At 46.7% G+C, this 23,957-nt stretch overlaps 9 protein-coding genes across 9 annotated transcripts; 5 read left to right on the forward strand and 4 right to left on the reverse strand.

The window, feature by feature from the left end:
- The first annotated feature begins 259 nt into the window (after nucleotides 1-259).
- F4822DRAFT_100563 (uncharacterized protein) lies at nucleotides 260-1,376 on the forward strand. The gene is made up of 3 exons (XM_051452308.1): nucleotides 260-523; nucleotides 594-1,047; nucleotides 1,098-1,376. The coding sequence occupies exons 2-3, from the start codon at nucleotides 638-640 to the stop codon at nucleotides 1,216-1,218; spliced, it is 531 nt and encodes a 176-aa protein (XP_051308384.1). The 5' UTR covers nucleotides 260-523; nucleotides 594-637; the 3' UTR covers nucleotides 1,219-1,376.
- A 255-nt stretch (nucleotides 1,377-1,631) lies between these two features.
- On the forward strand, nucleotides 1,632-3,755 carry F4822DRAFT_439241 (uncharacterized protein; the record flags this gene model as incomplete). The annotated part of the gene is made up of 1 exon (XM_051462614.1): nucleotides 1,632-3,755. The coding sequence occupies one exon, from the start codon at nucleotides 1,632-1,634 to the stop codon at nucleotides 3,753-3,755; it is 2,124 nt and encodes a 707-aa protein (XP_051308385.1).
- Nucleotides 3,756-3,977: 222 nt separating this feature from the next.
- F4822DRAFT_440899 (uncharacterized protein) lies at nucleotides 3,978-5,391 on the reverse strand (the record flags this gene model as incomplete). Its single annotated transcript, XM_051462807.1, has 2 exons — nucleotides 3,978-5,134; nucleotides 5,247-5,391. The coding sequence occupies 2 exons, from the start codon at nucleotides 5,389-5,391 to the stop codon at nucleotides 4,200-4,202; spliced, it is 1,080 nt and encodes a 359-aa protein (XP_051308386.1). The 3' UTR covers nucleotides 3,978-4,199.
- A 3,316-nt stretch (nucleotides 5,392-8,707) lies between these two features.
- F4822DRAFT_435289 (uncharacterized protein) lies at nucleotides 8,708-9,338 on the reverse strand (the record flags this gene model as incomplete). The annotated part of the gene is made up of 2 exons (XM_051462146.1): nucleotides 8,708-8,757; nucleotides 8,816-9,338. The coding sequence occupies 2 exons, from the start codon at nucleotides 9,336-9,338 to the stop codon at nucleotides 8,708-8,710; spliced, it is 573 nt and encodes a 190-aa protein (XP_051308387.1).
- Nucleotides 9,339-10,456: 1,118 nt separating this feature from the next.
- Nucleotides 10,457-10,891, forward strand: F4822DRAFT_435290 (uncharacterized protein; the record flags this gene model as incomplete). Its single annotated transcript, XM_051462147.1, has 1 exon — nucleotides 10,457-10,891. One exon carries the CDS (start codon nucleotides 10,457-10,459, stop codon nucleotides 10,889-10,891), a length of 435 nt encoding a protein of 144 aa, XP_051308388.1.
- Nucleotides 10,567-12,986, forward strand: F4822DRAFT_100736 (uncharacterized protein). Its single transcript, XM_051452309.1, has 4 exons — nucleotides 10,567-11,424; nucleotides 11,480-11,587; nucleotides 11,646-12,212; nucleotides 12,265-12,986. Exons 1-4 carry the CDS (start codon nucleotides 10,925-10,927, stop codon nucleotides 12,470-12,472), a joined length of 1,383 nt encoding a protein of 460 aa, XP_051308389.1. The 5' UTR covers nucleotides 10,567-10,924; the 3' UTR covers nucleotides 12,473-12,986.
- Nucleotides 12,987-14,722: 1,736 nt separating this feature from the next.
- Nucleotides 14,723-19,206, forward strand: F4822DRAFT_100890 (uncharacterized protein). Its single transcript, XM_051452310.1, has 4 exons — nucleotides 14,723-15,033; nucleotides 15,079-15,426; nucleotides 15,477-15,651; nucleotides 15,709-19,206. Exons 1-4 carry the CDS (start codon nucleotides 14,839-14,841, stop codon nucleotides 19,113-19,115), a joined length of 4,125 nt encoding a protein of 1,374 aa, XP_051308390.1. The 5' UTR covers nucleotides 14,723-14,838; the 3' UTR covers nucleotides 19,116-19,206.
- On the reverse strand, nucleotides 18,947-19,782 carry F4822DRAFT_423040 (uncharacterized protein). Its single transcript, XM_051459935.1, has 2 exons — nucleotides 19,196-19,782; nucleotides 18,947-19,144 (listed from the first exon to the last, which is right to left on the reverse strand). Exon 1 carries the CDS (start codon nucleotides 19,740-19,742, stop codon nucleotides 19,575-19,577), a length of 168 nt encoding a protein of 55 aa, XP_051308391.1. The 5' UTR covers nucleotides 19,743-19,782; the 3' UTR covers nucleotides 18,947-19,144; nucleotides 19,196-19,574.
- A 1,174-nt stretch (nucleotides 19,783-20,956) lies between these two features.
- On the reverse strand, nucleotides 20,957-22,135 carry F4822DRAFT_435293 (uncharacterized protein; the record flags this gene model as incomplete). Its single annotated transcript, XM_051462148.1, has 3 exons — nucleotides 20,957-21,111; nucleotides 21,596-21,944; nucleotides 22,025-22,135. The coding sequence occupies 3 exons, from the start codon at nucleotides 22,133-22,135 to the stop codon at nucleotides 20,957-20,959; spliced, it is 615 nt and encodes a 204-aa protein (XP_051308392.1).
- Nucleotides 22,136-23,957: the final 1,822 nt, after the last annotated feature.

A 23,957-nucleotide genomic window follows, 5' to 3' on the forward strand; every position in this document is an offset into this window, starting at 1 on the left:
CCAGTTTCACAAGGACTATATCGGTACCCAGATATAGGTTCGTCACACAAGACTGGCCAAATTTATATAAATCAGCCAATAAAGAATTGATAAATAAGGATGACCTCATCTGACGCTTTCATATAATCTGCATTAGCTCGTTCTTGCGCACAGGCCCTCCCTCAGCCAAATGGTGCCTATCTTATCAACTATGAGACGGACGCCGCTTTTCTCCCCTTGCAAGATACCATCGTGGGAATACAACATATAGCAGTTTTTGCGCTTCTGCTACGGCACGTTATCAAAATGATACGATTTCTCGCTTTTCCAAAGTCCCTTCTCTTGCCATGGCTCTCGGATTGCTGTCAAGTATGGTTAGGCGCAATCTGGCGTGCGCGGTGTTGCCCGTGGTTTGTACAGATAAATACTATCCACGCCTGTGCTGTCGACGTTTTGGTAATGTTTTCATCCCACCATGGCTTGCTACGGCAAATGGTGCCTGGTGGCTTGCGGGGTTTTCTGTTGTGAATCTCTCATACTTAAGGTAACACTTCTCCGCCTCTATCTGATTCTATTTCCGTCACTCACTCACTCTAATCCTTCATTTCTCGCAGTCTAACACTGCTCTTTCTATTGCCAAATAACCAGCTTTCGTAACATGGTTATCATGGAAGCTCAACATCACCATCCACCGAATCTTGACCACGTAGTGGTGCGCGTGCGCCATGGAAACCGATCGGTCGACTTCACGCTGAACTCCTTCGTGAATGACGCCGGGAACGCTGCTGCCATCCGAGTCTCGAGCCACTACGATTATAAAGGAATCAGGGAGTTTTTACGGGCCAGCATCCGCCTACCATCGACCGAGCCTCTCGTATTCAGCCAAGATTGGAACGTGTGTTCCAAGCACGACCTGGAGCTATTGATCATTAGCATCCAGACGGGCACCACGATACTGCCGTCTCTGGACAGACCCTTGGCGCCAGTACCGGGACTTCTGCTGCGATCAGGATCCTCCGTTAGCACCAGCCGTGCTTCTCAAGTAGGTAAAATGCACCCTACCGTATGGTATCTTATATTAATTCATTCCTATCCAGAATGTTATTGACCCTATCCAGGATCCCGAAGAAGAAGAGGCAGACAGCGACATTAACGACGCAACACCACCGCGAACCCTCGCGGACCCCGCATCGAAAGCCGATACGAGACACGGAGACATTGGCCCAAGCGATGCACTAGGCCTCACTGACAACGCATCCCACCCTACCACTCCTGCATCAGCCGCTGACAGTACCAATTTGCATGGTAGAAAGCGGAGACATTCCACGAACGACACGCAGTCCCCCAACAGCAAGCGTTCCCGCAGGGAAATTATTGAGATTTCTGATGATGATAAGAAAAAGGAAGAGGAGGAAGAGGTAGAGAATCGCCTAGATGAGCTGGCCCTGGACGACGAGTCTGTGGATAATATATGTGGTAGCGATGAGGCTACAAGCAACGAATTCGGCGGCCGGTATGCGAACCGACATATCAACGATGGCGACTGGAGCCGTCTATGTCGACTCTTTCGATGTCCCGAATCTACGACGAAGCTACAGCCGCCCGGTTTCAGCGTAGAGATCCTCGCTTACCAATTACACGCCGTATGGTGGATGTTGACGCAACAGCCTCTGCGTGGCATCCAGGGCGGCTGTTTAGGGGATGCGATGGGCCTCGGCAAAACGGTGGAGGTCATCGCCACCTTTGCCATTTTCGCCATGATCAAGGCGAACCACGAGGAAGTACGTAGATTCTGGAAAGATGGCACTACGACGGGGGGTCGGTCGCATCTGGCCGAGCAGCGGACGGGGGATGAAACCCAGTGTCCCAGCCAGCAGACCTCGCCATACCCGACAAGCTGTACTTGCGTCAGATCAGGCGACGCGTACAAGATCGCGACGACGATGCCGACGCTCCCGACAGTATGCGTGGTACCGCCTACCGCTATGCGCGGTTGGGTAGCCGAGTACGACAAAGTCATCGACACAGCGCACCCTGTAGCAAGCCGCTTGAAGCTCTCGGTGGCGCACGAAGACTACAAGAGAGAGGAAAGGCTCTACCACGGAGAGGATCAAGTGAAAGATACACATGGGGTTGCTGTGCAGCAGGAGGACGTGAGTATGCGGTTGCTCGTAAAGGGCCGGGTCGGCTTAGCTAATAGGCTCATTCTTGTCAGTCGTCACGGCGCCACGAAACTTCATGCTAGGTACGACCAAACGAGAACCAACATCGCCGATAGAAACGGGAAACTGATCCGAGAGAACCTTATGGGAACTGCGTTTGTCTTTTTCGACGAGTCGCATCAGTATAACGGCTCGCCGGATAGCCCTACCGATCCTTTTCGACTTCTGGGCAAGCTTCGAGACAGCGGCTGGAAGGAGCCGTCGGCTTTCACAGTATCCGCGTCAATTCCCATGGCCGGACCCGTCCAGCTTGCTAATGTCATCGATCATATTCTAAAAAGCAGGCGTCTGCAAGGCTTGGAGGCTAAGATCGGTGGCATTAGCGATGTGGGCGTTTTCAAAGATAGGCAAGCCGACTATAACTACCTGCTGGGTAAACTTGACCGAGCAAAAGACCCGAAAGCAAAAAAGGAGGTTAAAATACGTCGAGGGAGGCTCAGCGCATTGGAGGAAGAGCTGGCTCCTCTGGTGCTAATGGCTCGTCGTCCTGCGGATGAGTTCAGAGGGAAGCAGATTGGCGAAGGGAGCCAGGAGATTATCGTGGAGTTCATCAACTGCCCGATGAGAGACGGTGCGGCTCAGGATGCATTTAGACGCCTGGTAGCTGAGGTGCGGAGCTACGTGAGACTAACCCTACAAAAACAAAAGCAAGAGTGGGAGCAAGGCGGCCAAGTAGGACCAGAACCCTCCGAACGCAGCGTCGAGAAAAACCTCTTCAGAGGCAGCAATGTGAGGGCTAGGCTGAGCGGAAGATCCGGTCACGCATGGACGCGACTTGTGCGAGCAGGAGTATATCCGGCCCTCGCTCGCCTGATAGAGGCAGACCTGATCCAAGACGAAGACCTGCATCACGGGACTATCAACCCGCTTGGGGCCCGGGCGTGCAAGGCATACCTGGCCCAGGGCCGTGCAGCCATGGTTAAGGTATTTGAGATGTCTTCACTTTCGCGATGTCGCTGGGAACTTGCGCAAGAGTCTGCCAAGTTCACCAAGCTCCGCGACTTCGTGGACGACATGATTTCGTACAGAAGCAAAGTACCAACCGCAGACGACCCCGGCCCACGTGACGGAACAAACATTCGCCATATGATCGTCCTCGCCAATTCGCCCTGTTCCGCATTTATCACCTACATGCAATTAGCCTATGTCTACAAGGAAGTAAAGGTGATGCTAATTAATGCCTCTACGAAACATGAAGCGGGCGCTAGCGATAGCGGGTACGGCAGGAGTCAGATCATAGAGGACCTCAACTCGCCCTGCAACGAGACCTCTCCCAACAAGATCCTCGTCTCTACCTATACCATATGCGCAGCGGCGTTAAACCTCCAGCGAGCCAACTACTGCGTCATGATGGAGCCGGCCAGAACGATGGATGTGGAGAAGCAGGCGGCTGCGCGGGTCAACCGGCGAGGGCAGGACATGAACACCGTGACGGTTATGTTGTATGATAACCGGAACCTTGCCGAGTCGGTTCGGCTGTCGAGGAGAGCTAACCACGAAGAGATGCTGTCGTGGAAGGATAACGAAATACCCTGGGATACATTTGTGTGTTGACGTAAGTTATGCGAGGTCGGTGTGGGACAGCTCTCTTGGATATCTGACAATTAATAGTTTCACTTTAAATTGTTCCGTTCATGGGTCTGTTGTTGACACACCCAAGAGTAACGTGCTCTTTGTGGATCTCCTTGGTCGTGATGGGGCATGCATGTATGGGGGCCGTGTACGTTCACCGAAGGAATAAGAGAAGAGGGAATAAGTATATGCTATTTCTTATGTATTTAGTCATTCGTTCCTCGGTTGCCAGTTTTGGGACGTAAGTAGGCAGTGAGGCCCGCCAAGCATGTAGCGCACTCCTTCTGTTTCCACCTGTCCTATCCGAATTTAGCATCATCAGAGAAATAATAAGCGTGTCGCGTCGCCTTGGCTAATCCCTATCACACATGGAAATAGGCGGTTGAATTAGATCTAGGTGCAATTTATTCAACGCATACGTATGTCTTAAGTATGTATCACATCAGGATCCTCCCGGGCTTTACGGAGGACATCCCGCATACGGGAATACAGTGTCTCATCTTCCCGCCCATTATTATCAAACACGACCCTCCGCAACCTATTGACCCAAGGTATCAAAGGTTTGTAGTATGGCTGGCAGTATTCAGTGATTACATGGAGAAAATGCGACTCCTTCGTCACGAGGCCAAGTTTCTGTTCAGCTAGTACCTCAATGTTGATGTAGTTCCACAACTCGAACCGCTTCACGGTCTTGCCCTTCCCTGGTCCATCGTAATGAATGCATATCCAGAACAGCACCCAGAAAAAGGACTCGAGGTCGTCCATGAAGGAATGTTGCTCGCCTAGGAGCGCCCCGATCGCCATGAATGCCCTCGTGCCGGTTTTCCCCCTCGCGCCCGATGCGTTTCTTCGATCAGCTGGAATAGCAAGATCCAGGTCAATCAAGAACGAATACGGGGAAGGGTTGTTGTTATTCTCGTTGATTATGGGGTTATTTTTTGATATATCTCTATGGAGGATCTCGGCTTTGCGTAGTAGTGACTCGTGGCCCTCGATACAGTCTTCCAATGCAGTAAGGAGGGCCACGCGCGAGCTAGCCTTGTAAATAGGCCGACCATAGTCACTAACAAGAACACGCCGATGGATACGATTTGTTAGCGTGCTGGGGTCAACTTTTATCGGAGACTCCGAGCGAGATCGCTTGCTTGATGGTAGGGGCGCGCCGGTTTGGCTAGATGACCTCTTCTGACCGGTGACGCTATCTTGCGAGATGCTAAGCGTGCCCAAATCCCGCGGCAGATCCAGTTGTTGCGACCGGTAGTTAGAGGCCTTCGTAATGTCCAATCCCTTTCGAATGCCGTGTTGGATATCATCGACGTCGCCGTTGGGGAGACGGACAGTCTCGTGGTGATAGTACCTAGCTACATTGGAGACACCCGAAGGCCTTGTAGCCCCGAGAGAAGTTCGATAGCGATATTTTGGAGATCTAAACAATAGTTAGAGAAAGCCGTACATCGAAGTCAACATATCTACCTTCATCGCCAAGTTGATCAAAGGCCTCTCCCGAGTAAGGGATGTCTTTGCTCTCGCAGAGAGAACTAAACGACGCAAGGAAAGCCTCGAGGCCGCTACCGATGGGATTGTTTCTGATGATTTCTGACCGATCCTGATCTGCCATGGTAGATCAGGGTAAACTATAAGGAGGTTAATTAAGAATGGGATTTGGAGATTTGAGAGAACGATACGACGCAACACAATGCTAGAGAACTAGCGAGAACCAGGCTTTGTCCTGAATAAATACGGAGAATAGGGTTAGCGTTGGTGCTAGTGCTAGGGCAACGGAAGCGGCTTATCCCCGATTTCTAGCGCTACACGCGCCGCCTTGCCCCTCCAAAATGATCGACAACGCGGGGTTCCCTTCATTGGCAGCGGATGTAGAATCAGTACCAATTACAATACCATGAGGCGATAAACACATATGGAAGACCAAGCAAACAAACTGGCCGTTATCTATTATGCTTCTTCCCATGCTATTCCTATATCTCCTATAATGCTAGCCTGTCGTCGCTTGAACCGCTTCTTTCGCGTATGTAGTAGTCATCCCTTATTAGAAAGCCCCCTAATAAGAAATGTGTATACAGAGAAACCAGCAGCCATGACGCTTAACACGACACCTATGAGTACGACAGTGGCGATCGCTGTCACGGACCAGGTCCCGTCTTTAACGGTGTATATGTCGACCAAGGTGGTCACCAGACCTATGGTCGCGTTAAGGATTCCAGGTCTTCTATGTATTAGTATTGCCATTGATAAGCTGGCATTGTGTTATATACTTACAAGAATATCTTATTATTCGGCCAAATATAGCTGGATGCCACCACGGCCAAAAGGTTGCATTTCCCGGAAAATTCATATACCTCGATAACCAATTGACTATAACGGGTTCGCGCAGATATCGGACTGGAATCGATTTTAATTTTGGTTACTCAACTTTGCGCTCGGCGGCTACCACTGAAGTAGGGTACACGGCGGCAAGGATATATAGAGGTAAGACACATAAAACCAAGTGTGTGGAAATAAGCATATGGAGGCATTCGCATAGAGGCAAGTGAAGAGAAGGAAGAGAAGCAAGGCACATGGGTGCATGGAGGCACAAGCATAAGATACGGGAGCACACGGAAGCAATGCATATAGAAGCCGATACACGAAAACATGTTTATGGACACAGGCTCGGCTATATTAAAGATAGCACCGCGGCCGCACCTCCAGGGGACTCCCACAACAACAAGTTACGAAAACGGAAGATTCCCCCAGCGACGGGCCATGAATTCGGAAGACTTACACAATAACAGGTCACAAAAATGGAAGCCCATTCTCACAACGAGAAGCATCCGAAAATGTATGTCCCACAACAACAGGTTACAAAAATAGAAGAACTTAATTACTACCATATATTATTTTCTCCATATGGCCCCTCAGCTGCTTCATCTTATTTTCCAGGTCAGCATAGCCCAAACTAGCCATTCTATACACCACCCCCACTAGGAAAATACATGTACAAACTAGCGGGACAGATGTTTCCTTTTAAAGACTAAAAACAAAGATTTTGATAGCATCATCATCCATTACAGAAAACCCTTTACTATAACTCAAAATTAATTATTAAGAGAACAACTAAAGATAAAATGCAGGCATATATAACTTTCTCAGCCATATCCAAATAAATAAGAAAAATAAATGGCAACAGTCCTTGCAAAAACTTCCACCATCGACATGATCGTTTCTATTCATACATTCAACATCGAAGCGACCACAAATCAAGCTACATCTCTTACACATCTTCATATATATCAATAACCCTATTAATATAGGTATAACTGGGTTTTAAGCAGCATAGTTCAGGCCAACTCTCCAAGGCTATAATGATTTCTAACATATCAAACACCTAAAACAGCTGGATATATGCTAGTCTAGAGAGTAAATATCCCTTATATTTGCCGTTGAAAACATCGTCCAGGGCTCGAAACGCCTTAAGAACGCGGGGATCCCAATTAGGCAGACTAAATCCATACTCGCCCAAAAGCTTGGCGACTCTATACAATGACAGTGTATATCATCACCGTTTTCATAAACCAGGACTATGGTTAAAGCCAGGAATAGTCATATTAGCGATATTACTTGAAATCAAGCTTGAAAAGAGTGCAGCGGTTTAAGGGTAACATTGAAAAGGAGAGGAAAAAAGACATATTTTTAACATCTTTCACTCCCTTGTCATTCTTTGTGCTTTGGCTAGTGACTTCAAGAAATCGTTGATCTCGGTACACGCGGTATCATCCCAACAGTTCTTAATGTCATACCAGCAATCAGCAATCAGCCACCAATGCAATATTATTACATTGTTTATTCGAAAGCGTCGTTAGCCTAGCCACTATTAGAAAGTGGTAGTCCAAGTCATCGCACATGGTACCCAGTAGCATCCATATCGAGAGGTTGGAACTCGGAAAGCCTGTACTTGAGGAGAAAGATTACCATGAACTAGGGATTCTCGATCATGTAAAAGTCCGTATGATAGTCTATCGAGCCTTTAGGCAATGTAGCGCAAACTCTGCGAGATTCCTTGCGTTTATCATCACTAACTAATGTAAGAGCAATAGGCTAGCCCGGTATAGTATTGTCTGTCAATATAATTATCTGAACTCGCGTTTCTATCAGAAGGCCGAGCCCTGTGGCTCACCAAACTACCTAGGATAATACATATCTACCTACTTATAATCGAGCCTAATCCAACTAGACATGCCGCATCAAAGTAAGACCTGTATTGGAGGCCAGTTCATCCCTTATTAGTGGTATGTGCTGCTAATGTTTCATGAATTGGATTTGGCTCTGACCTACTAGATCGAGAATCATTGACCAGGTCGTGCTCTTATTTGGAACATGGCTAGAGTAGACTGCAGCCATACCTATGATGAATCCTTACTTTGTCCTTTACTACAACCAGCATGACATCTGGAGATCGCGGAATAACGGGTATCGCGCAAATTCAAGCTCGCAGGCAGCACGTTTGATAACTCTAATCAAATGGAACTCAAGAAGTGGCAAGCATAGGATGCCAAAGCCTCGATTGGATTAATCCAACTAATCATCCATGTCTGCATGGGCTCCGCCATCCTTTATTCGGGATCTGGGTTAACTTGTTTGCATCGACATATTAAATGAGAAGATACATATGCAACTCATCGGGAAAAGGGACAGATATGTTGTCCAGACGGGTTTCGTTCCGGACAAGAACCTGAAAGGGACTGAGTAGATATAGGTAGTCTCCTGGTCAAGGGCTGCTTAGAGGAGACCGCAATTTCTGTTCAAGAGTGGAATCAGCCAAGGTCTCTCAAGTTCTTCCTGTCTTTGATAGCCTAATATTTTCTTTGCTTTGAAGGATCATGTCTTGGGAGACAGGGAAGATAAGCGGGCGGTTTAGAAGTACGTAGCAATAGGTCCTAGTCTTCGCAAAGATTTTCATGAGAGAAGCGACTCGACGTGGCTATACCTGACACTATAGTTAACTGGTTACTATTTATGCTGATTGATTTCTTACTGCCACGTACTATCGAGGGAGTCTACCGGCAAACGAGCGACAGGCACAAGACAGGGGCAGAGAAGTGTGGTTTCATGCTGCTTGATGAAAGACACAAGCCTCGACCTCTCCATTAGGTTAATCTTTTCCAGTCTGTTCTTTCCAAGAGCGATGACGAGAAGGAGCGCATGCGCAGACGTTGTGACATTGGCCACCAACCAAATCAACTTGGTATAGCTGATATGTTTCCATTGCGTCAAGCCATGTTTGGCGGAGTTCAGGCCGCCCCTGATAACAGCCATTCCGAGGTGATTGGCGTCCGCTATTAGCTCGCGATCAGACGAGGTCAAACCATACTTCTGGATATTTTCTGCTTTCCGTCGTACGTCACGTCCTTGGATAAAATCTTCTGCTACGCCTGCACCACGTAGCCTAAGCTCGGCTTGTAGCAACTCGGTAAGATGTTGACTTTCGATGATAAGTCCTTCGATTTCCTCGTTGTTGAGTTCTCCGTAACTTGTCCATAAGGGACTTGACTGGACTAGAGTGGGCATGATTTTTAGGCTTTCATCGGCCATAAACTTGATATGATGATGCTTTGCTGCGCCTTCAGGTGCACTCCGTGGCGATATCCTGCTGATAAGTGATCCCTAGTTGGGCTGGTGTAGAATATGCGGGGTACTGATTAAATCCGAAGTAACTCCGGACCAAAGGAAAAATCTCGTGTGCCATCGCGTGTCTTCACGAATCTTCTGGCTTAATGGTATAATTATATGTAGTATCAGCTACATCCTCCACGAGCTGAAAACGTCCAGGTCTTGCAGTATCATTTCTTTATATTAATTTAAAAGGTGAGAAACAGGGAACTTCTGTTAAATTCGGGATGGTTGACAATATATGTAGTAAACTGCTTTACACAGTAGCCGTGCCCTAAGCTTAGGCTAATGTGCGCCTAGCTCCATATCCATGACTGCTCTCATTCGAATCTCAGTGTGCCTTTCGGATATATGCGCACCCATATGAAGAAAAGCGGACATTTGACTCGCCTGATACAGGATGTCCTAGGGAGTATAACCAATGGGGGCCATGTCTTAATGACCATCAGAGTCCCAACCTCATCACTTTCAAACTGAACACGCCTATTCTCATCGCTCTCGACTATCCTAACGGGTATGGATATGCTATAGAGTACACTGTCTGGAGCTCTCACGCGGCCAAATTCCAAATGGACTAACAGCGCCTCCCAGTCACAATTGCCAAACGGAAAGCGCTGCGGGCTTCCCAGGTAAGATCGTATTCACGAAGCATTTGCTTTTGACCTTGCATACCAGGCTTGCGATCTCTGTAGGGAGCTGAAAGCGAAATGCGACGAGGGACGGCCATGCAAGAATTGTAGGGACAAGCAGGCGAAATGCTATTATCAAGACCTGCCAGCAAAGCCGTAAGCTTTAATTAGTCAAGAATGGTTTGTAACTAATATAGAAATAGAAAGGATATTATCCTCGATGCGATTTGTTCTTTGGAGGAAAGATTAACTGAGATCTTTCAAGCAAAACTAGAGGACACGGAAAAAGAAATATTGGCATGTGTGAGAGGGCTCATACTATACGAAGAGCCTGACTCTAGGGCATTCGCCTCTGTCGAATAGATCGGAGAAGTTATACGGGAAAACATGCAAGATGCCCTGGCAGACGAACTATCCATACCTATCCGTTATGCGGTTTCGAATTGGTCATCTGTCCGTGAATTGGTGCGTAATTCGTCCTCCCGGGTCGACTACTGGAGCATATCATCACGGAGAGACGCCAATGAGGTGATCCATCTATTAGTTGCATCCCCTGTTTCCCTTATTGATGGATGGAGCCAACCTTCTGCTTTGACGCCGCCACCTTCTAACGATTGGCATGGGCGTAACCTTAATGTTAAACAGGATCCTCGGTGGAACCCGGAGACGGTACGGAAATACGTACGGAGTTTCAAGGACAATGTTCTCAGCCTTTATCCCCTTATCGTCCCTGCGGAGCTTGATATCATGGTCGCGGAATTTCTATACGAGCGATTTTATATAGACATCTATAGTCGGGTTATCCCTCCTCTTGAGGCTTAATCGGCAGGCCAGAAGAGGAAGCGATCGTTTGTGATGGATGAGCGATATACCTCCATTTCAATTCCGAACCACGAGCGTCTCTTGCGGACCGAGGAAGACGCTCTTATTCTACTCGTCCTCGCTCTTGGTGACGTCTGTCTTCGCCGAGGCAAGATCTCCGATGTTGCTGGGGAATCCAAAGCACAATCTCATAACCATTCTCAATCAACACCCAACTCACCGATTTCACCGGAAGAAGACAGGGATGGAGACATACACGCAAGCGCAGGCCGACATTCTTCTCTACCAGGCGCTACTATGCGCGAGATTCCCTATCCACATTCAGAGGTGCTAGACCTAGGTGGGATGCCCAACTTGGACTCTTTGGACTATTTCACGCTTGCGGTGGGCGGTCGCTGCCAGCACCAGAACGTATGCAATCACGTCTGCATCCATCTCCTTGCTGGCTTGTACTACGTTAGTCTAGGACGCCTTCCGGAGAGTTGGTCCTACATTTTTCTAGCAAGCCAGAGAATACAAGCTATCGTCCAACGGTCTGCACCCCAATCCTACTGCCTATATTTAAGACGGGTATACTAACTACAATAGCACCTTTAATAAACTACTTCTCTCTCCAATGGGTAATTCATATGCTGGAGAGTCGACCGAGGATAACCAACTCATCATTAATTTTTGGACATGCCTGGGATTAGAGAGGTAGATGTTCTTTGATATGTCGTACTGCATTTGCTATTAACCTTGGTCTTTTAATTAGTGATATTCGCGTTACATTGCCTATACCTCCGTCGGGCCTCCAACAGTACGAAGCGAAGATGCCGTATCCGAACCTAGAGCTTGCCACGAGTCGAGGCGTTTCCCAGCTTGTCATAGGGTGTTACGTAGCTCAGCTGTATCTTCGGAAGCAGCTGGTATCTGTGCACAGTCCATTGAAATATACAAGATGCACGAATCGAGAAGACGCCATTATAGAGCTGCAAGGGGCACTCAAGAACTCCAGAGATAAGTGGGTGCCTCCAAGTTCGCAATGGAAGGACGGCGACCCTCCGCCTAGTGATGCGTTATCCGCCTGCCTTCGCGCGAGGTACTGGGACATACAAGTTGCTCTTTATCTTCCTTTTCTTGAAGTTGTGCTCGAAAGGAAACCTACCCCTCCTGGTCTCTACCGGAGTATTCTAGCCTCTAATGCAGACAGCATAATGGACTCTACCACGATATCATTTGTCAAACTGGCCATCGAAGCACTGTTCGAGAGCATACAGGCTTTTCGGGGATTGGATAAACAGCACCTAATAATCTTTGGCCTGCCACGGACGGCTCAGACGTACGTCATCATACTATGCCCACTTTTCAATCTACTCATACTAACGATCTAGTCAATGTGAAAATCTCCTGGTGCTGGCTGCCTGCTCCAAGAACGATATCCTCAGCAGGTTCATCGACCGAAAGATACTGCGCGCTCTATTTAAGTGGGTCATATCATTGTTCCAGAGGATCGCTTATCCGACCAGTGCGCTTCAGGCTGAGATGAGTAGCCTCATTCGCCTGGCGGACTACCTTGATCTCATGCATGGTGACAAATGAGACGGCGCCGACGCCACCATCTTTATAGAAGGCATGTATAATATTTGTGCCAATAAGACTGAGCAATGGTGCTTGGTGTGTATATTATGGATAATATCATTGTAATTGTCGATAGGAATGCGGCCAAGGAGATCTGCAGTTAGATGGATTGAAGGATAGTCAACAGGATCATGGCAAACGCCGGGCGTCTAAGATACGTACCGATATCCTTTGTATATAAATAGAAGAGATTCCCGCCATCAACGGATGGAGGGAATAGTACGCAGCACGGCCCCCGAGACCATTGTGAATTATTATTCGATTCGCTGCACTATTAGCCAAGCCATAACCCCACCTTGTCACAGTTGGCCAACACCATGAACCGTGCGACGATATAGGGGATGCTTTGCATCTTCGTGTCTTTAACAGGACACCCTAATGTGATAAACCCAACCATGTTTTTCGGTAAGTATTTGAACTTCTTATCTACATCGGCAAATAATAGTGCCTATTAAATAAGCAGTTAATGAGAAAGCAGAGATGTATAACTTAGAATATATTTTACATATTATATGATAAGTCTACCAAGACTATGCCCGATAAAAATAATCGGATAGTCGGGTATATCATTACAGAAGTTATGCAGAGCATTTATAAGGTCCTTTCCATAAAGATGAAGACGTGTTTTGGGGGCATTTGCATGCCACCTCGACTCGTAACTGTAGACCATGATTCGCGCGTTAGGTACGATGGCAGGAAGCATCTCGAGATCTTTCAGCCAGTGCACAGGCGGTTGTCGCCCACTTTTGTCCTGCCAAGTCCACGACCAGACTACATTCGAGCCTAGACCGTGCACAGCGACGATGCTAGATCGGGGGGAGGGAGGTTAGGTTCGTAGAGCGGGAAGGGGCTCAGGAAGATTCACTTGACTTTCACCGGCTCCTCAGCAGCATCGGTGGGTATATGCTTATATCGATTCTTCGCTATTGATCTAGCCACGATAAGCCATCAATTCATGGAATCCGGGTACTGTCAAAATGGGGTTAAGGAAATATATTGAGTAACTATAATCTTTTTACGATCTGCGTGCCGTATCCTCCCCTCAATCTCTCAGGGAGAAGCTACTCTTCTTTATGCTGTTGACAGTAGTACATGATATTCAGTACAGCTTCCTTTCTTGGATACGAGATTGCTAAGAGCTGTGTTGGTGCCTTATATATATTACAGCACCTACAACGCTTCCTTTAAGCCTATCATCTTTCATCCATACATATGTTAGTAATGGCTTCCTATCAGGATGATACAAGTGTCATAACAGGTACAAACATGTCGCCAACGATGGAAAAACAACACAACAAGTTGCTTCTGCTTTTCGTGGTCTCGTATCGATGGGGGGGGAACTTGGAATGGAGCCACCAAGCATCCAGGTACGTCGTCCCGTCCACCGCGTGGCATTCGTACGTGGAACTAAGTCAACGCGCAGGTACCTCCATTCTCCATCGTAGGTCCTTTCGCCGCGGCTGGTCTGATCGTCTTCTGGTTTTGTTCCATCTTTGTATATAATTGCGTGGTGACAATGGCGTATAAAAAGAAACGATTCCGCAATATTAAATATAATCCAGGAAGACTTTAAACTACTCGTTTATCTACTGATTCACATTCAAATATAATCAATTACCTAATAAGTGTTTATTAATCTTATTAATTACTTCAGTAATTATAATAAATATCATTTTCAAGCAAGATAATTTAAGAAAAAAGGATTCCTGATACGTACCTATACATCTTCCTATATCGTAGTCTTTACCCCTCTTTGGCTGCAATGTGTGTTCCAAGGCTAGCCAATACCCAATCAACCAATTAGCTAGTAATAGCTTCGGATAAGCGCTAAATCGTAGCCTAGATCTGTGTCAGTAAAATTCATTATGTTGCTGGATATATAATGAACTATCTAGGCTTGTTTACTAGTTTGCCCCACGATTTTAGCTTCCTAGTCTTCTTTAAACCCATCCCACTTTCGTCGTAACTTGTTAGTGTATCGGCACGATACGCACCCTACACCGGCACCTGTGGCAATCGCCCATAATGGGGCCCAATGGTATGCCCCATATTCACCCGTTAACGCTAGCAACGCACTGATGATCACCATCGCCATCTGGTACAGAAACACGATCACGTTCAGGACTTAGGAAGATTGTCCCCGCCGAAGACGTTCCCGATAATACCACTGTCGAGTACGTTCCCCACCACCGAAGACGAGTCCCGCTAACCGCGATTATTATGGCAGCATCATCGCAATCCACGGCCTAGATACCGAGTCGCCGCGAACATGGGTTTTCGATACGAAAGACGGAAGCCGCATTGTGAACTGGCTGCAGGATAGCGATATGCTACCGGCTGCCGTCCCAGATGCCAGGATTTACACGTACGACTGGGATGCGAAAGTTTTCGACAATGCGCCCGTCCAAACGTTACTGAGCCACGCCGACAATCTCCTCAGCCTTATAGCGGTAGAACATAGTACTTCGGGTCGATCGATCATCTTCATCGCATCTTGTTTTGGCGGACTTGTCCTAGCTGAGGTATGCTATGTTGCGGATACACAAGGCCCCAGCTAATCTCGGTAGGCCATCTGTCGGGCCGCCCAGGAGGGCAGCAAATACCGCCAAATACTTCAGTCCACCATCGGCATCGTCTTCTTAGCCACTCCATTCTCCGGAACAGACGCAGCTCGTCCCGCATCGTGGCTCGTAGTCATAAAGGGAATTATGGGTAAAGAGGCGTCGGGTCAATTGATCAAGGATCTTGAGGAGCGCCATGCTTTCGTTCGCGAGCGAGTCCAGAAGTTTGCCGAAATCGCTAACGACAATGCCATCCGATTGCCTATCTGGTGTTTCTTCGAAACAAAGAAAACCAAAATCGCAAAAAAGATCCTTCCAACACGGATTTTAGATACGTTGTCACACGGATCGATAGTAAGATTACAAGCCACCGCACTACGGAATGTATATTCTAATATCTGCAGCTCGTCACGGAGTCTTCGGCCTGTCTCCATGGGTTTCATCGTCGGGGTCTCGGCAAAGCTCACGTAATGATGAACAAGTTCGAGGGAAAGGACTGCCCTGATTTCATACAAGTCAAAGAAGCCATCCAGTCCATACTGGAAGAGGCACCAAACACCCTAAAACGCCGAGTGAAAGGTAATATTGTTTTACTTCTGTTGGTTTTTAGAACATCGCATTCTCACAGTGGCGCAGATACAAAGGAGACTCACTTTATGGTTCCATTCGGACGTAACGAGAACTTCGTTGGACGCGAATCCATCCTACAACAGCTCCTTAGCAGAATCCCCCCGAGCACGATCCAGGACGACTGCCAGCGGACCGCCCTTGAGGGCCTCGGAGGCATCGGCAAGACCCAGATCGCCCTCGAGGCCGCCTATCGCGTCCGTCACAAACATCCCGACTGCTCCGTCTTCTGGGTTCCTGCCGTCGATGCCACCAGTTTTGAAAATGCCTATCGTGACATTGGTCGCCAGCTTGGGGTAAAAGGAATTGAAGATGACAAGGCAGATGTGAAGATGCTCGTTAGGGTTGCCCTTAGCCACGAGAGCGCCGGCAGCTGGCTCTTGGTCATCGATAACGCCGATGATCTCAAGTTATTTGCCGATGCGACACTTTCAGACTATCTCCCATTCAATCGGAACGGCTCCATCCTTTTCACAACGCGGAATCACGAGGCTGCAGTTAGGCTCGACATCCCACAACAGGATATTATGAATGTAACTAAGATGAACAATGACGAAGCAACGAATCTGCTACGAGCCGGGTTAAAGGAAGATCAGATACGCGACGCAGAGAGCATAACACACCTGTTGGGATTTCTCGCCAATCTTCCCCTGGCTATCAAGCAAGCATCAGCTTACATGGCTAAGACGGGCATGTTAACTTCGAAATATCTTCAGCATTGCCAGTCAAGCGATAAAACCATGGTTAAGCTTCTCAGCCAGGACTTCGAAGACCGTAATCGATATAAGAACATAAATAACCCAATAGCTACAACCTGGTTGATCTCGTTTAACCATATTTCCCGAGATTATCCACTCGCTACACGATATCTAAGATTTATATGTTATCTCGCAGAGAAGGATGTGCCAACATCGTTACTCCCTCCAGGAGAGGACGAGCTAGAATCCGATGAAGCGATAGGGATACTGAAAGGATACGCTTTTGTTATAGAACGTAAAGAACCCGACTCGTTTGATATCCATCGACTCGTTCGGCTAGCCATGCGCAATTGGCTGCAGACAAATGGAGAGTGGCAAAAATGGGCGATAGATGCAATTCAGCACCTTACCGACAAGTATCCATTTCCTATGCACGAGAACCGGAGTATTTGGATGAGATACCTCCCACACGGACAGTTGGTATTATATCTTCGAAATAAGTTTGCTGATAAAAAGACTGATCTACTTTTTAATATCGCGGGGAGTTATTCCATGCTTGGAAAGTACAACGAGGCAGAACAGATGTACCGGCAGACACTGGAGCTGAGGGAGCGGATGCTGGGCAGAGAGCATCCCTCCACACTTGCCAGCATGAATAACCTCGCACTTGTTCTTGATAGCCAGGGGAAATACAAAGAGGCAGAGCAAATGCATCGTCAGACACTGGAGCTGAGGGAACGGATACTGGGCAGAGAGCATCCCGACACACTTGGCAGCATGAATAACCTCGCAGGAGTCCTTCGAAATCAAGGGAAGTACGAAGAGACAAAACAAATACATCGTCAGACATTGGAGCTGACGGAGCGGATACTGGGCAGAGAGCATCCCGACACACTTGACAGCATGAATAACCTCGCACTTGTTCTTGATAGCCAGGGGAAATATGAAGAGGCAGAGCAGATACATCGTCAGACACTGGAGCTGAGGGAGCGGATGCTGGGCAGAGAGCATCCCGACACACTTGACAGCATGAATAACCTCGCACTTGTTCTTGATAGCCAGGGGAAATATGAAGAGACAAAACAAATACATCGTCAAACACTGGAACTGAGGGAGCAGATACTGGGCAGAGAGCATCCCGACACACTTGTTAGCATGAATAACCTCGCACTTGTTCTTAATAGCCAGGGGAAATACAAAGAGGCAGAGCAAATGCATCGTCAGACACTGGAGCTGATGGAGCGGGTGCTAGGCAAAGAGCATCCCTCTACACTTGGCAGCATGAATAACCTCGCAGGAGTCCTTCGAAATCAGGGGAAGTACGAAGAGGCAGAGCAAATACATCGTCAGACATTGGAGCTGAGGAAACGGATACTAGGCAAAGAACATCCCGACACATTTGCCAACATGAATAACCTCGCAGGAGTCTTTCAAGATCAAGGGAAGTACGAAGAGGCAGAGCAAATACATCGTCAGACATTGGAGCTGAGGAAACGGATACTAGGCAAAGAACATCCCGACACATTTGCCAACATGAATAACCTCGCAGGAGTCTTTCAAGATCAAGGGAAGTACGAAGAGGCAGAGCAAATATATCGTCAGACACTGGAACTGACGGAGCGGATACTGGGCAGAGAGCATCCCGACATACTTGGCAGTATGAATAACCTTGCAATTATTCTTAATAACCAAGGGAAATATAAAGAGGCAGAGCAAATATATCGTCAGACACTGGAACTGAGGAAACGGATACTAGGCAGAGAGCATCCCGACACACTTGCCAGCATGAATAACCTCGCAGTTGTTCTTAATAACCAAGGGAAATACAAAGAGGCAGAGCAAATACATTATCAAACATTGGAACTAAAGGAGCGGATACTGGGCAGAGAGCATCCCGACACACTTGCCAGCATGAATAACCTCGCAAGAGTCGTTCAAAATCAGGGGAAATACAAAGAGGCAGAACAAATATATCGTCAGACACTGGAACTGATGGAGCGGATACTGGGCAGAGAGCATCCCGACATATTTAGTAGCATGAATAATCTCGCAGGAGTCTTTCAAGATCAAGGGAAATGCGAAGAGGCAGAGCAAATATATCGTCAGACATTGGAGCTAAGGAAACGGATACTAGGCAAAGAGCATCCCGACACACTTGCCAGCATGAATAACCTTGCAGTTATTCTTAATAACCAAAGGAAATACAAAGAAACAGAACAAATACATCGTCAGACATTGGAATTAAAGGAGCGGATGCTGGGTAGAGAGCATCCCTCCACATTTGCCAGTATGAATAACCTTGCAATTATTCTTAATAACCAAGGGAAATACAAAGAGGCAGAGCAAATATATCGTCAGACACTGGAACTGATGGAGCTGATACTGGGCAGAAAGCATCCCGACATACTTGCCAGCATGAATAATCTCGCAAATGTTCTTGATAGCCAGGGGAAATACAAAGAAGCAGAACAGATACATCGACAGACACTGGAGCTGAGGGAGCGGATACTGGGCAGAGAGCATCCTGACATACTTGGCAGCATGAATAACCTCGCAAGAGTCCTTCAAAATCAAGGGAAGTACGAAGAGGCAGAGCAAATACATCGTCAGACACTGGAGCTGAGGGAGCGGATGCTAGGCAAAGAGCATCCTTCTACATTAAGAAGCAAAGCGAACTTAGATGCTTGCTTACAAGCCAAGATAGGTAAGGGATTATGACAAGTTTTGACCAAGGACTAGATGGCTTTGTAAGTAGAAATCCTCCTAATTTTTTTAAGGAGCTTACCGACAAATATAAGATATCACACCAAGCTATTATATACACTTTACCACAGCATCCCTGCCTTTAATAACGTGCCTTTCTTTTCTTTGCCTTTTTCGTACGTGGCTTATGCTCTTTGATGAGATTGGGGCTCATCTGCCGCTCCGGAACCCACATGTCCTCGCTGTCTGGACGGCCCATCCATCTTACACGATACTCTATCCCTCCATTCCGTCTACAGGTACCTAGAACCCTCACACCCAAGTGGAATCCTTTAAACTCCACCTCAAACCTTTGAAAAAGCTCGTCGTCCAAGACGTTCTCTCGAGGCACCCACCAACAACTACCATCATCTGACCACTTAATAAGGAATAAGTTCCTTCCCAATCTCTCAAGAATGCAGTCAATCGCATAGCTTAGGTTGCTATCGTTACTGGCATGTTCTGGCTCGTCGGGCTAAGCAGACTAGCCAAAGTTGCAATGATGCCTTCCATCGGTTCCGGGAGAAGCTGATCATTCCGAAGGGATGGATCAATCAGATCTACTAGGATATTGCAGGCCAGCTGATAAAGAGGCAAAAACATATCATTCATTATAGGTAACAATCCATTTGCGTTGGGAGAGTTAGGTAAGGGAGAGACAGCCAATTTCATGGTTTAGTATATTCTTAAATATAACATCTTAGTCCATATCTATGTACCCTCATCCACTATGGACCATTACTAAATGGACATACCAGGAGACAAACCCATTGACTATTCTGGGTTCCGAATTTTCTGCTTGTTGGTAAGTAGGCAAGGGAAATAATATTTGAAATTCAATGCTATACACCAAATTAGTATAACATATAAGACTATTAAGAGTGGAACATATATATCCATATAATATATAAAATAGTGCCGAGGATATATAATAAGTTTTATAATATTTAAGCCATTCCTATACGTTTCATAATGGCATATATATTGATATAAACTGGGCACATTCTCGGCATGACATTGGCTAGTCTTGTTTGTCCAACTAAATGTAACAATTCATATGGCTGATAAGCTTGGCATTGGTAACCAATTTTGAGCTATAGATCATATAGAATAACTAGGACAATGTCAATTAGGGGTTCTAATTGAGTATATATATCTTCCCATGGATTCTCTCTGCGTGATTTACTTCAGTGGTAAGGATTTTTAACAATAAACTCCCCCTTTTCTAGACATAGATATTTGGGATATGGAAATGGCTAATTGAATGTTGTTGCCTTAGTATGTCTTACCTTATAATATTTAGTTAAGATGTTCTGAGAGTAGTATGGTATTCCATATAGAAGATAACGAATTTGCATTTGCTGAGAATTGCTGGTAATTTGATATCCTATTTTCTTCTTTTCCTTATCTTTTTCCACTTCGCCCTTGCCATGAGTCATAATAGGTATATTTGTCAAATAGCCTAGGAATGTGTAAATATAAAGACGCGAGTGTACATCGCAGTCTAGGACTTTACACTCGATAAGACTCTTTAAAAGCTTAGATAGTAATAGTTAGAATAAGAGAGAGGGTTGAGCTGCCGCTCGGAGATGATCGACGCGTTCGAAATATTTAGCTCTGTTCTTTTCTAATTGTAGCTGCGATAGCGTCCTTAATAGATTATTTATCTTTGAACGCAATCGGGTCCTCTCTTTGCTGTCAGAAGAAGTGTTGATGTAGTGGCGGAGCATTGCTACGTCTTTCCGTCATTCAAACTCGCGACACTCCTCCACGGTGATGTCGACAGGGGCATTTGCATCCTTACTCATCGATATATCTCAGAGTATAGCAAAAAGCTGTTCATTTCGTCCTGCCTCATTTCCAAATGCCAAGGACATAAGATCAGCGCGGACGCGATGTGACTGATAGCTCGACTCGAAGACGCTCGTAGTGTGGAACAGGATGTGGTTTTGTAAAGCAGAAGATAGGGCCCCTAAAGTAATGAAGTAACCTGAGTTAATAATGCCCATCGTGGCTTGTCCAACTATGGAAAGTAGAGCGGGGGCAGAAAAATAGGAAGGAATTTGGGAAACATACCATCAAATCTAGCTCCAACCAACACGGAGACTATAAAGTCGCGAGTGGCTGCGGCAACCAAGAGCGTTCGATGCCATACTTTATTGAACGATTTATACGTCATAGGAAATATAGGCTGGCCGTGAAATTTCTGCTTCCATTTCAAAGGGATGAAATTAACGGACTCCAAGTTAGGCCGGTCGAATATCTCGTTAATCGTTGCAAAGCTAAGATCGAAGACATTCTCCTAAATGGCACAGACAAGAACTAGACTTACCAGGCAGAATAAACCAATTAATAACAACATGATGGAAAAACTAACCCTAGACACATCATCAATGACACATATAACTTACTATACAACGAGAGATAGGACTAGGTAAATAACGTAATATACCAACCGCCGGCACGCAAGCAACTCGTCTTGGATGTTTCCTTGATCTTGTTCCTCCTGATACCAATTATAACAATAATCTTCGTTCTCCCCGGATTCTCTGGATGATGTAAAACGGCAACCTGAAATTGCGAAGAGGTCAAGTTCATCAGCGTACCAGGCCGGAAGCCTCCGATAGCAGCCAAGAGGACCATGGCATGAAACGACACCCTCGTCATAGGCTTACAGGGTATGTCATTGGAACGTGACCATAGGGTATGGAGAGCCACATCGACATCGGTGCTTGTCATTTCGGTTTTCTCATAGGTTGGGACGGTCTCCGGCTCGATCTCAGGAGCTAACTCGACGAACACCCACTACCAGGAAAAGGAAGATTAGCTGGGGGGTTGGATGGGAATGACAAAGGAGATAAGTGGATTGCGTACTTCGACGATACGATATGCCGGGCCTTCTCTGCTACTCTCATCCTTGCTGATCCATCGTAATCGCCAGGTTTCTGCTTGGGAAGGGCTGTTATGACACCTGTATCATCCTGATAGGAAGCCATCACCAACACATGTATGGATGAGAGATGATAGGCTCAAAAGGAAGCGCTGTAAGCGCTGTAATATACATAAGGCACCAACACAGCTCTTGGCTGTCTCGTATCCAAGAAAGGAAGCTGTACTGAACATCATGTACTACTGTCAAACAGCATTAAGAAGAGTAGCTTCTCCCTGAGAGATGGAGGGAAGGAAGATACGGCAAGCAGATCGTAAAAAGATTATAGCTACTCAATATATTGCCTTAACCCCATTTTGACAAGGGCAGTCTCTTCTTAGAAGCCTCATGACGTGATGCTCGCCCGAAGCAACAAGCCTCCGCCAGACCTCTGTCAGGCTGAAGGCCGAGCTCACCATCCTCCTTGATTCGTATTCGCTAGAATCAAGGATGGGGCGCCTCTGTATCGACGTTTCGGCATAGGTACGTAAGAATGCTCGGAAAGGCGCTTGAGCTTCACTCGTCTCCGGATGCTTCATAAAAGTCAACCAGGCATTTTGGCTGTCGATTCCTAGGTCATCGCAGAATCTGCATTCCGTAATGAGCGAGCGTTCCTAGTTAGAAGACATGGGAGAAGACAGAAAGGGCTCACTATATCCATATATACCATAGGCAATTACACTCCTTGAACATGTCTTCTGCGACAAAAGGCTTATCATCGATCGGACGCGATGAATATTCCTCAAAATGAGTAAAAGCCGCCTTCTTCCTTGCCTCTTGAGAAGAGGAAGCCGGCATAGATGCCGGGAATGAATCAAGAACCACCATATCTCAATGGTAGAGATGGTATGCTTATCCCATCAAATGCATAAAGATTTGGATATAACTAGCTCGGCTTCAGTAAGATAGATAAATGAAAAGTCAAGAAGGAAGCCAACATTTTATAGCTGAAGAGCCAAGTCTTATAGTATATAGTGTGCTTAGACATCGTACCGGTTGAGACCAAAGAAAAGGAATTTATACCGAAAGATGACCAACTAGCTCATCACATCAGCTTCCTTCTTGGTACAGATCGTCAGCAGCAAAGCTAAGATCATAGCCAATCATAGGAAGAATATAATGATAAAGGGAAGAGAGGCATGAACGAAGAAGGCCCAGGATGCTATCCGGAACGGCACGAATAAATAATCCAGGTCCTCGACAGCTCCGTTTCAAAGAAAATGGTCGTCCGGCCCCGCTACAAAACCGAGGGCAGGCGTTTACAGCACAGGAGGCGACCAGGGTAGGCAGAACCCGGAAGGTTAAGTGGACCCGCGCACCGCCACGATAAGTCAGCAGACATGGTCGTGCCGCATGTTCGATATTGCCTTTATTAGGCTATTTAAATTTAAATCAAGATTTGAGGCTGGCTTTTAATTAAGGCCATCTTTATCACTCCAGGGTTCCAGTTCATCAAAATACCTCTTAATTTTGGGATCAAGAGGTTGGAAGAACTGCATGTCACGAACCAACAGCATCAGGCAACAATTGAGAAACCGAAAAAGGAGGCACCAGATCAATCACGGAGGAACTACGGGGGGATGCGATTCTTCTTGTCCACGTGACCTGAGGTGATCTGGATGATCTGGGACCAGATCAACCAGATCACAGTGGTGACAGACTCTAAGGAAAGGAAGGAGGAACAACTATATAACCACAGACATTCCCTATGTATCTTTTTCCATCGCTCTTTAGTTATCAATCTAAGACTATTCTTTCGAGTATAGTGAGAGGACTCCAAGCCTCTCGCACGAACAGAACTTACTTAGTCACTTGGCCTACTATTGATACTGTTACCTTCAAATCAAGACACCCCGGATTAGTCAATCCAGCAACGGCTATACCTCTTT

This window comes from Hypoxylon trugodes (genome assembly GCF_022578975.1).
Source record: "Hypoxylon trugodes strain CBS 135444 unplaced genomic scaffold F4822scaffold_14, whole genome shotgun sequence".
In the NCBI taxonomy this organism is placed as follows: Eukaryota; Fungi; Ascomycota; class Sordariomycetes; order Xylariales; family Hypoxylaceae; genus Hypoxylon; species Hypoxylon trugodes.

What these genes read in the sequence shown, in the direction of transcription:
- F4822DRAFT_100890 (XM_051452310.1), top strand. Translation starts at nt 14,839, where the DNA reads ATGCTACCGGCTGCCGTCCCAGATGCCAGGATTTACACGTACGACTGG. An exon ending in GCGGACTTGTCCTAGCTGAG is followed by an intron (nt 15,034 to 15,078) that starts GTATGCTATGTT and finishes TAATCTCGGTAG; the next exon opens with GCCATCTGTCGGGCCGCCCA. An exon ending in CCTAAAACGCCGAGTGAAAG is followed by an intron (nt 15,652 to 15,708) that starts GTAATATTGTTT and finishes ACAGTGGCGCAG; the next exon opens with ATACAAAGGAGACTCACTTT.
- F4822DRAFT_100563 (XM_051452308.1), top strand. Translation starts at nt 638, where the DNA reads ATGGTTATCATGGAAGCTCAACATCACCATCCACCGAATCTTGACCAC. An exon ending in AAAATGCACCCTACCGTATG is followed by an intron (nt 1,048 to 1,097) that starts GTATCTTATATT and finishes GACCCTATCCAG; the next exon opens with GATCCCGAAGAAGAAGAGGC.
- F4822DRAFT_423040 (XM_051459935.1), bottom strand. Translation starts at nt 19,742, where the DNA reads ATGTTTTTGCCTCTTTATCAGCTGGCCTGCAATATCCTAGTAGATCTG.
- F4822DRAFT_100736 (XM_051452309.1), top strand. Translation starts at nt 10,925, where the DNA reads ATGGATGAGCGATATACCTCCATTTCAATTCCGAACCACGAGCGTCTC. An exon ending in ATACAAGCTATCGTCCAACG is followed by an intron (nt 11,425 to 11,479) that starts GTCTGCACCCCA and finishes TAACTACAATAG; the next exon opens with CACCTTTAATAAACTACTTC. An exon ending in ACATGCCTGGGATTAGAGAG is followed by an intron (nt 11,588 to 11,645) that starts GTAGATGTTCTT and finishes TCTTTTAATTAG; the next exon opens with TGATATTCGCGTTACATTGC.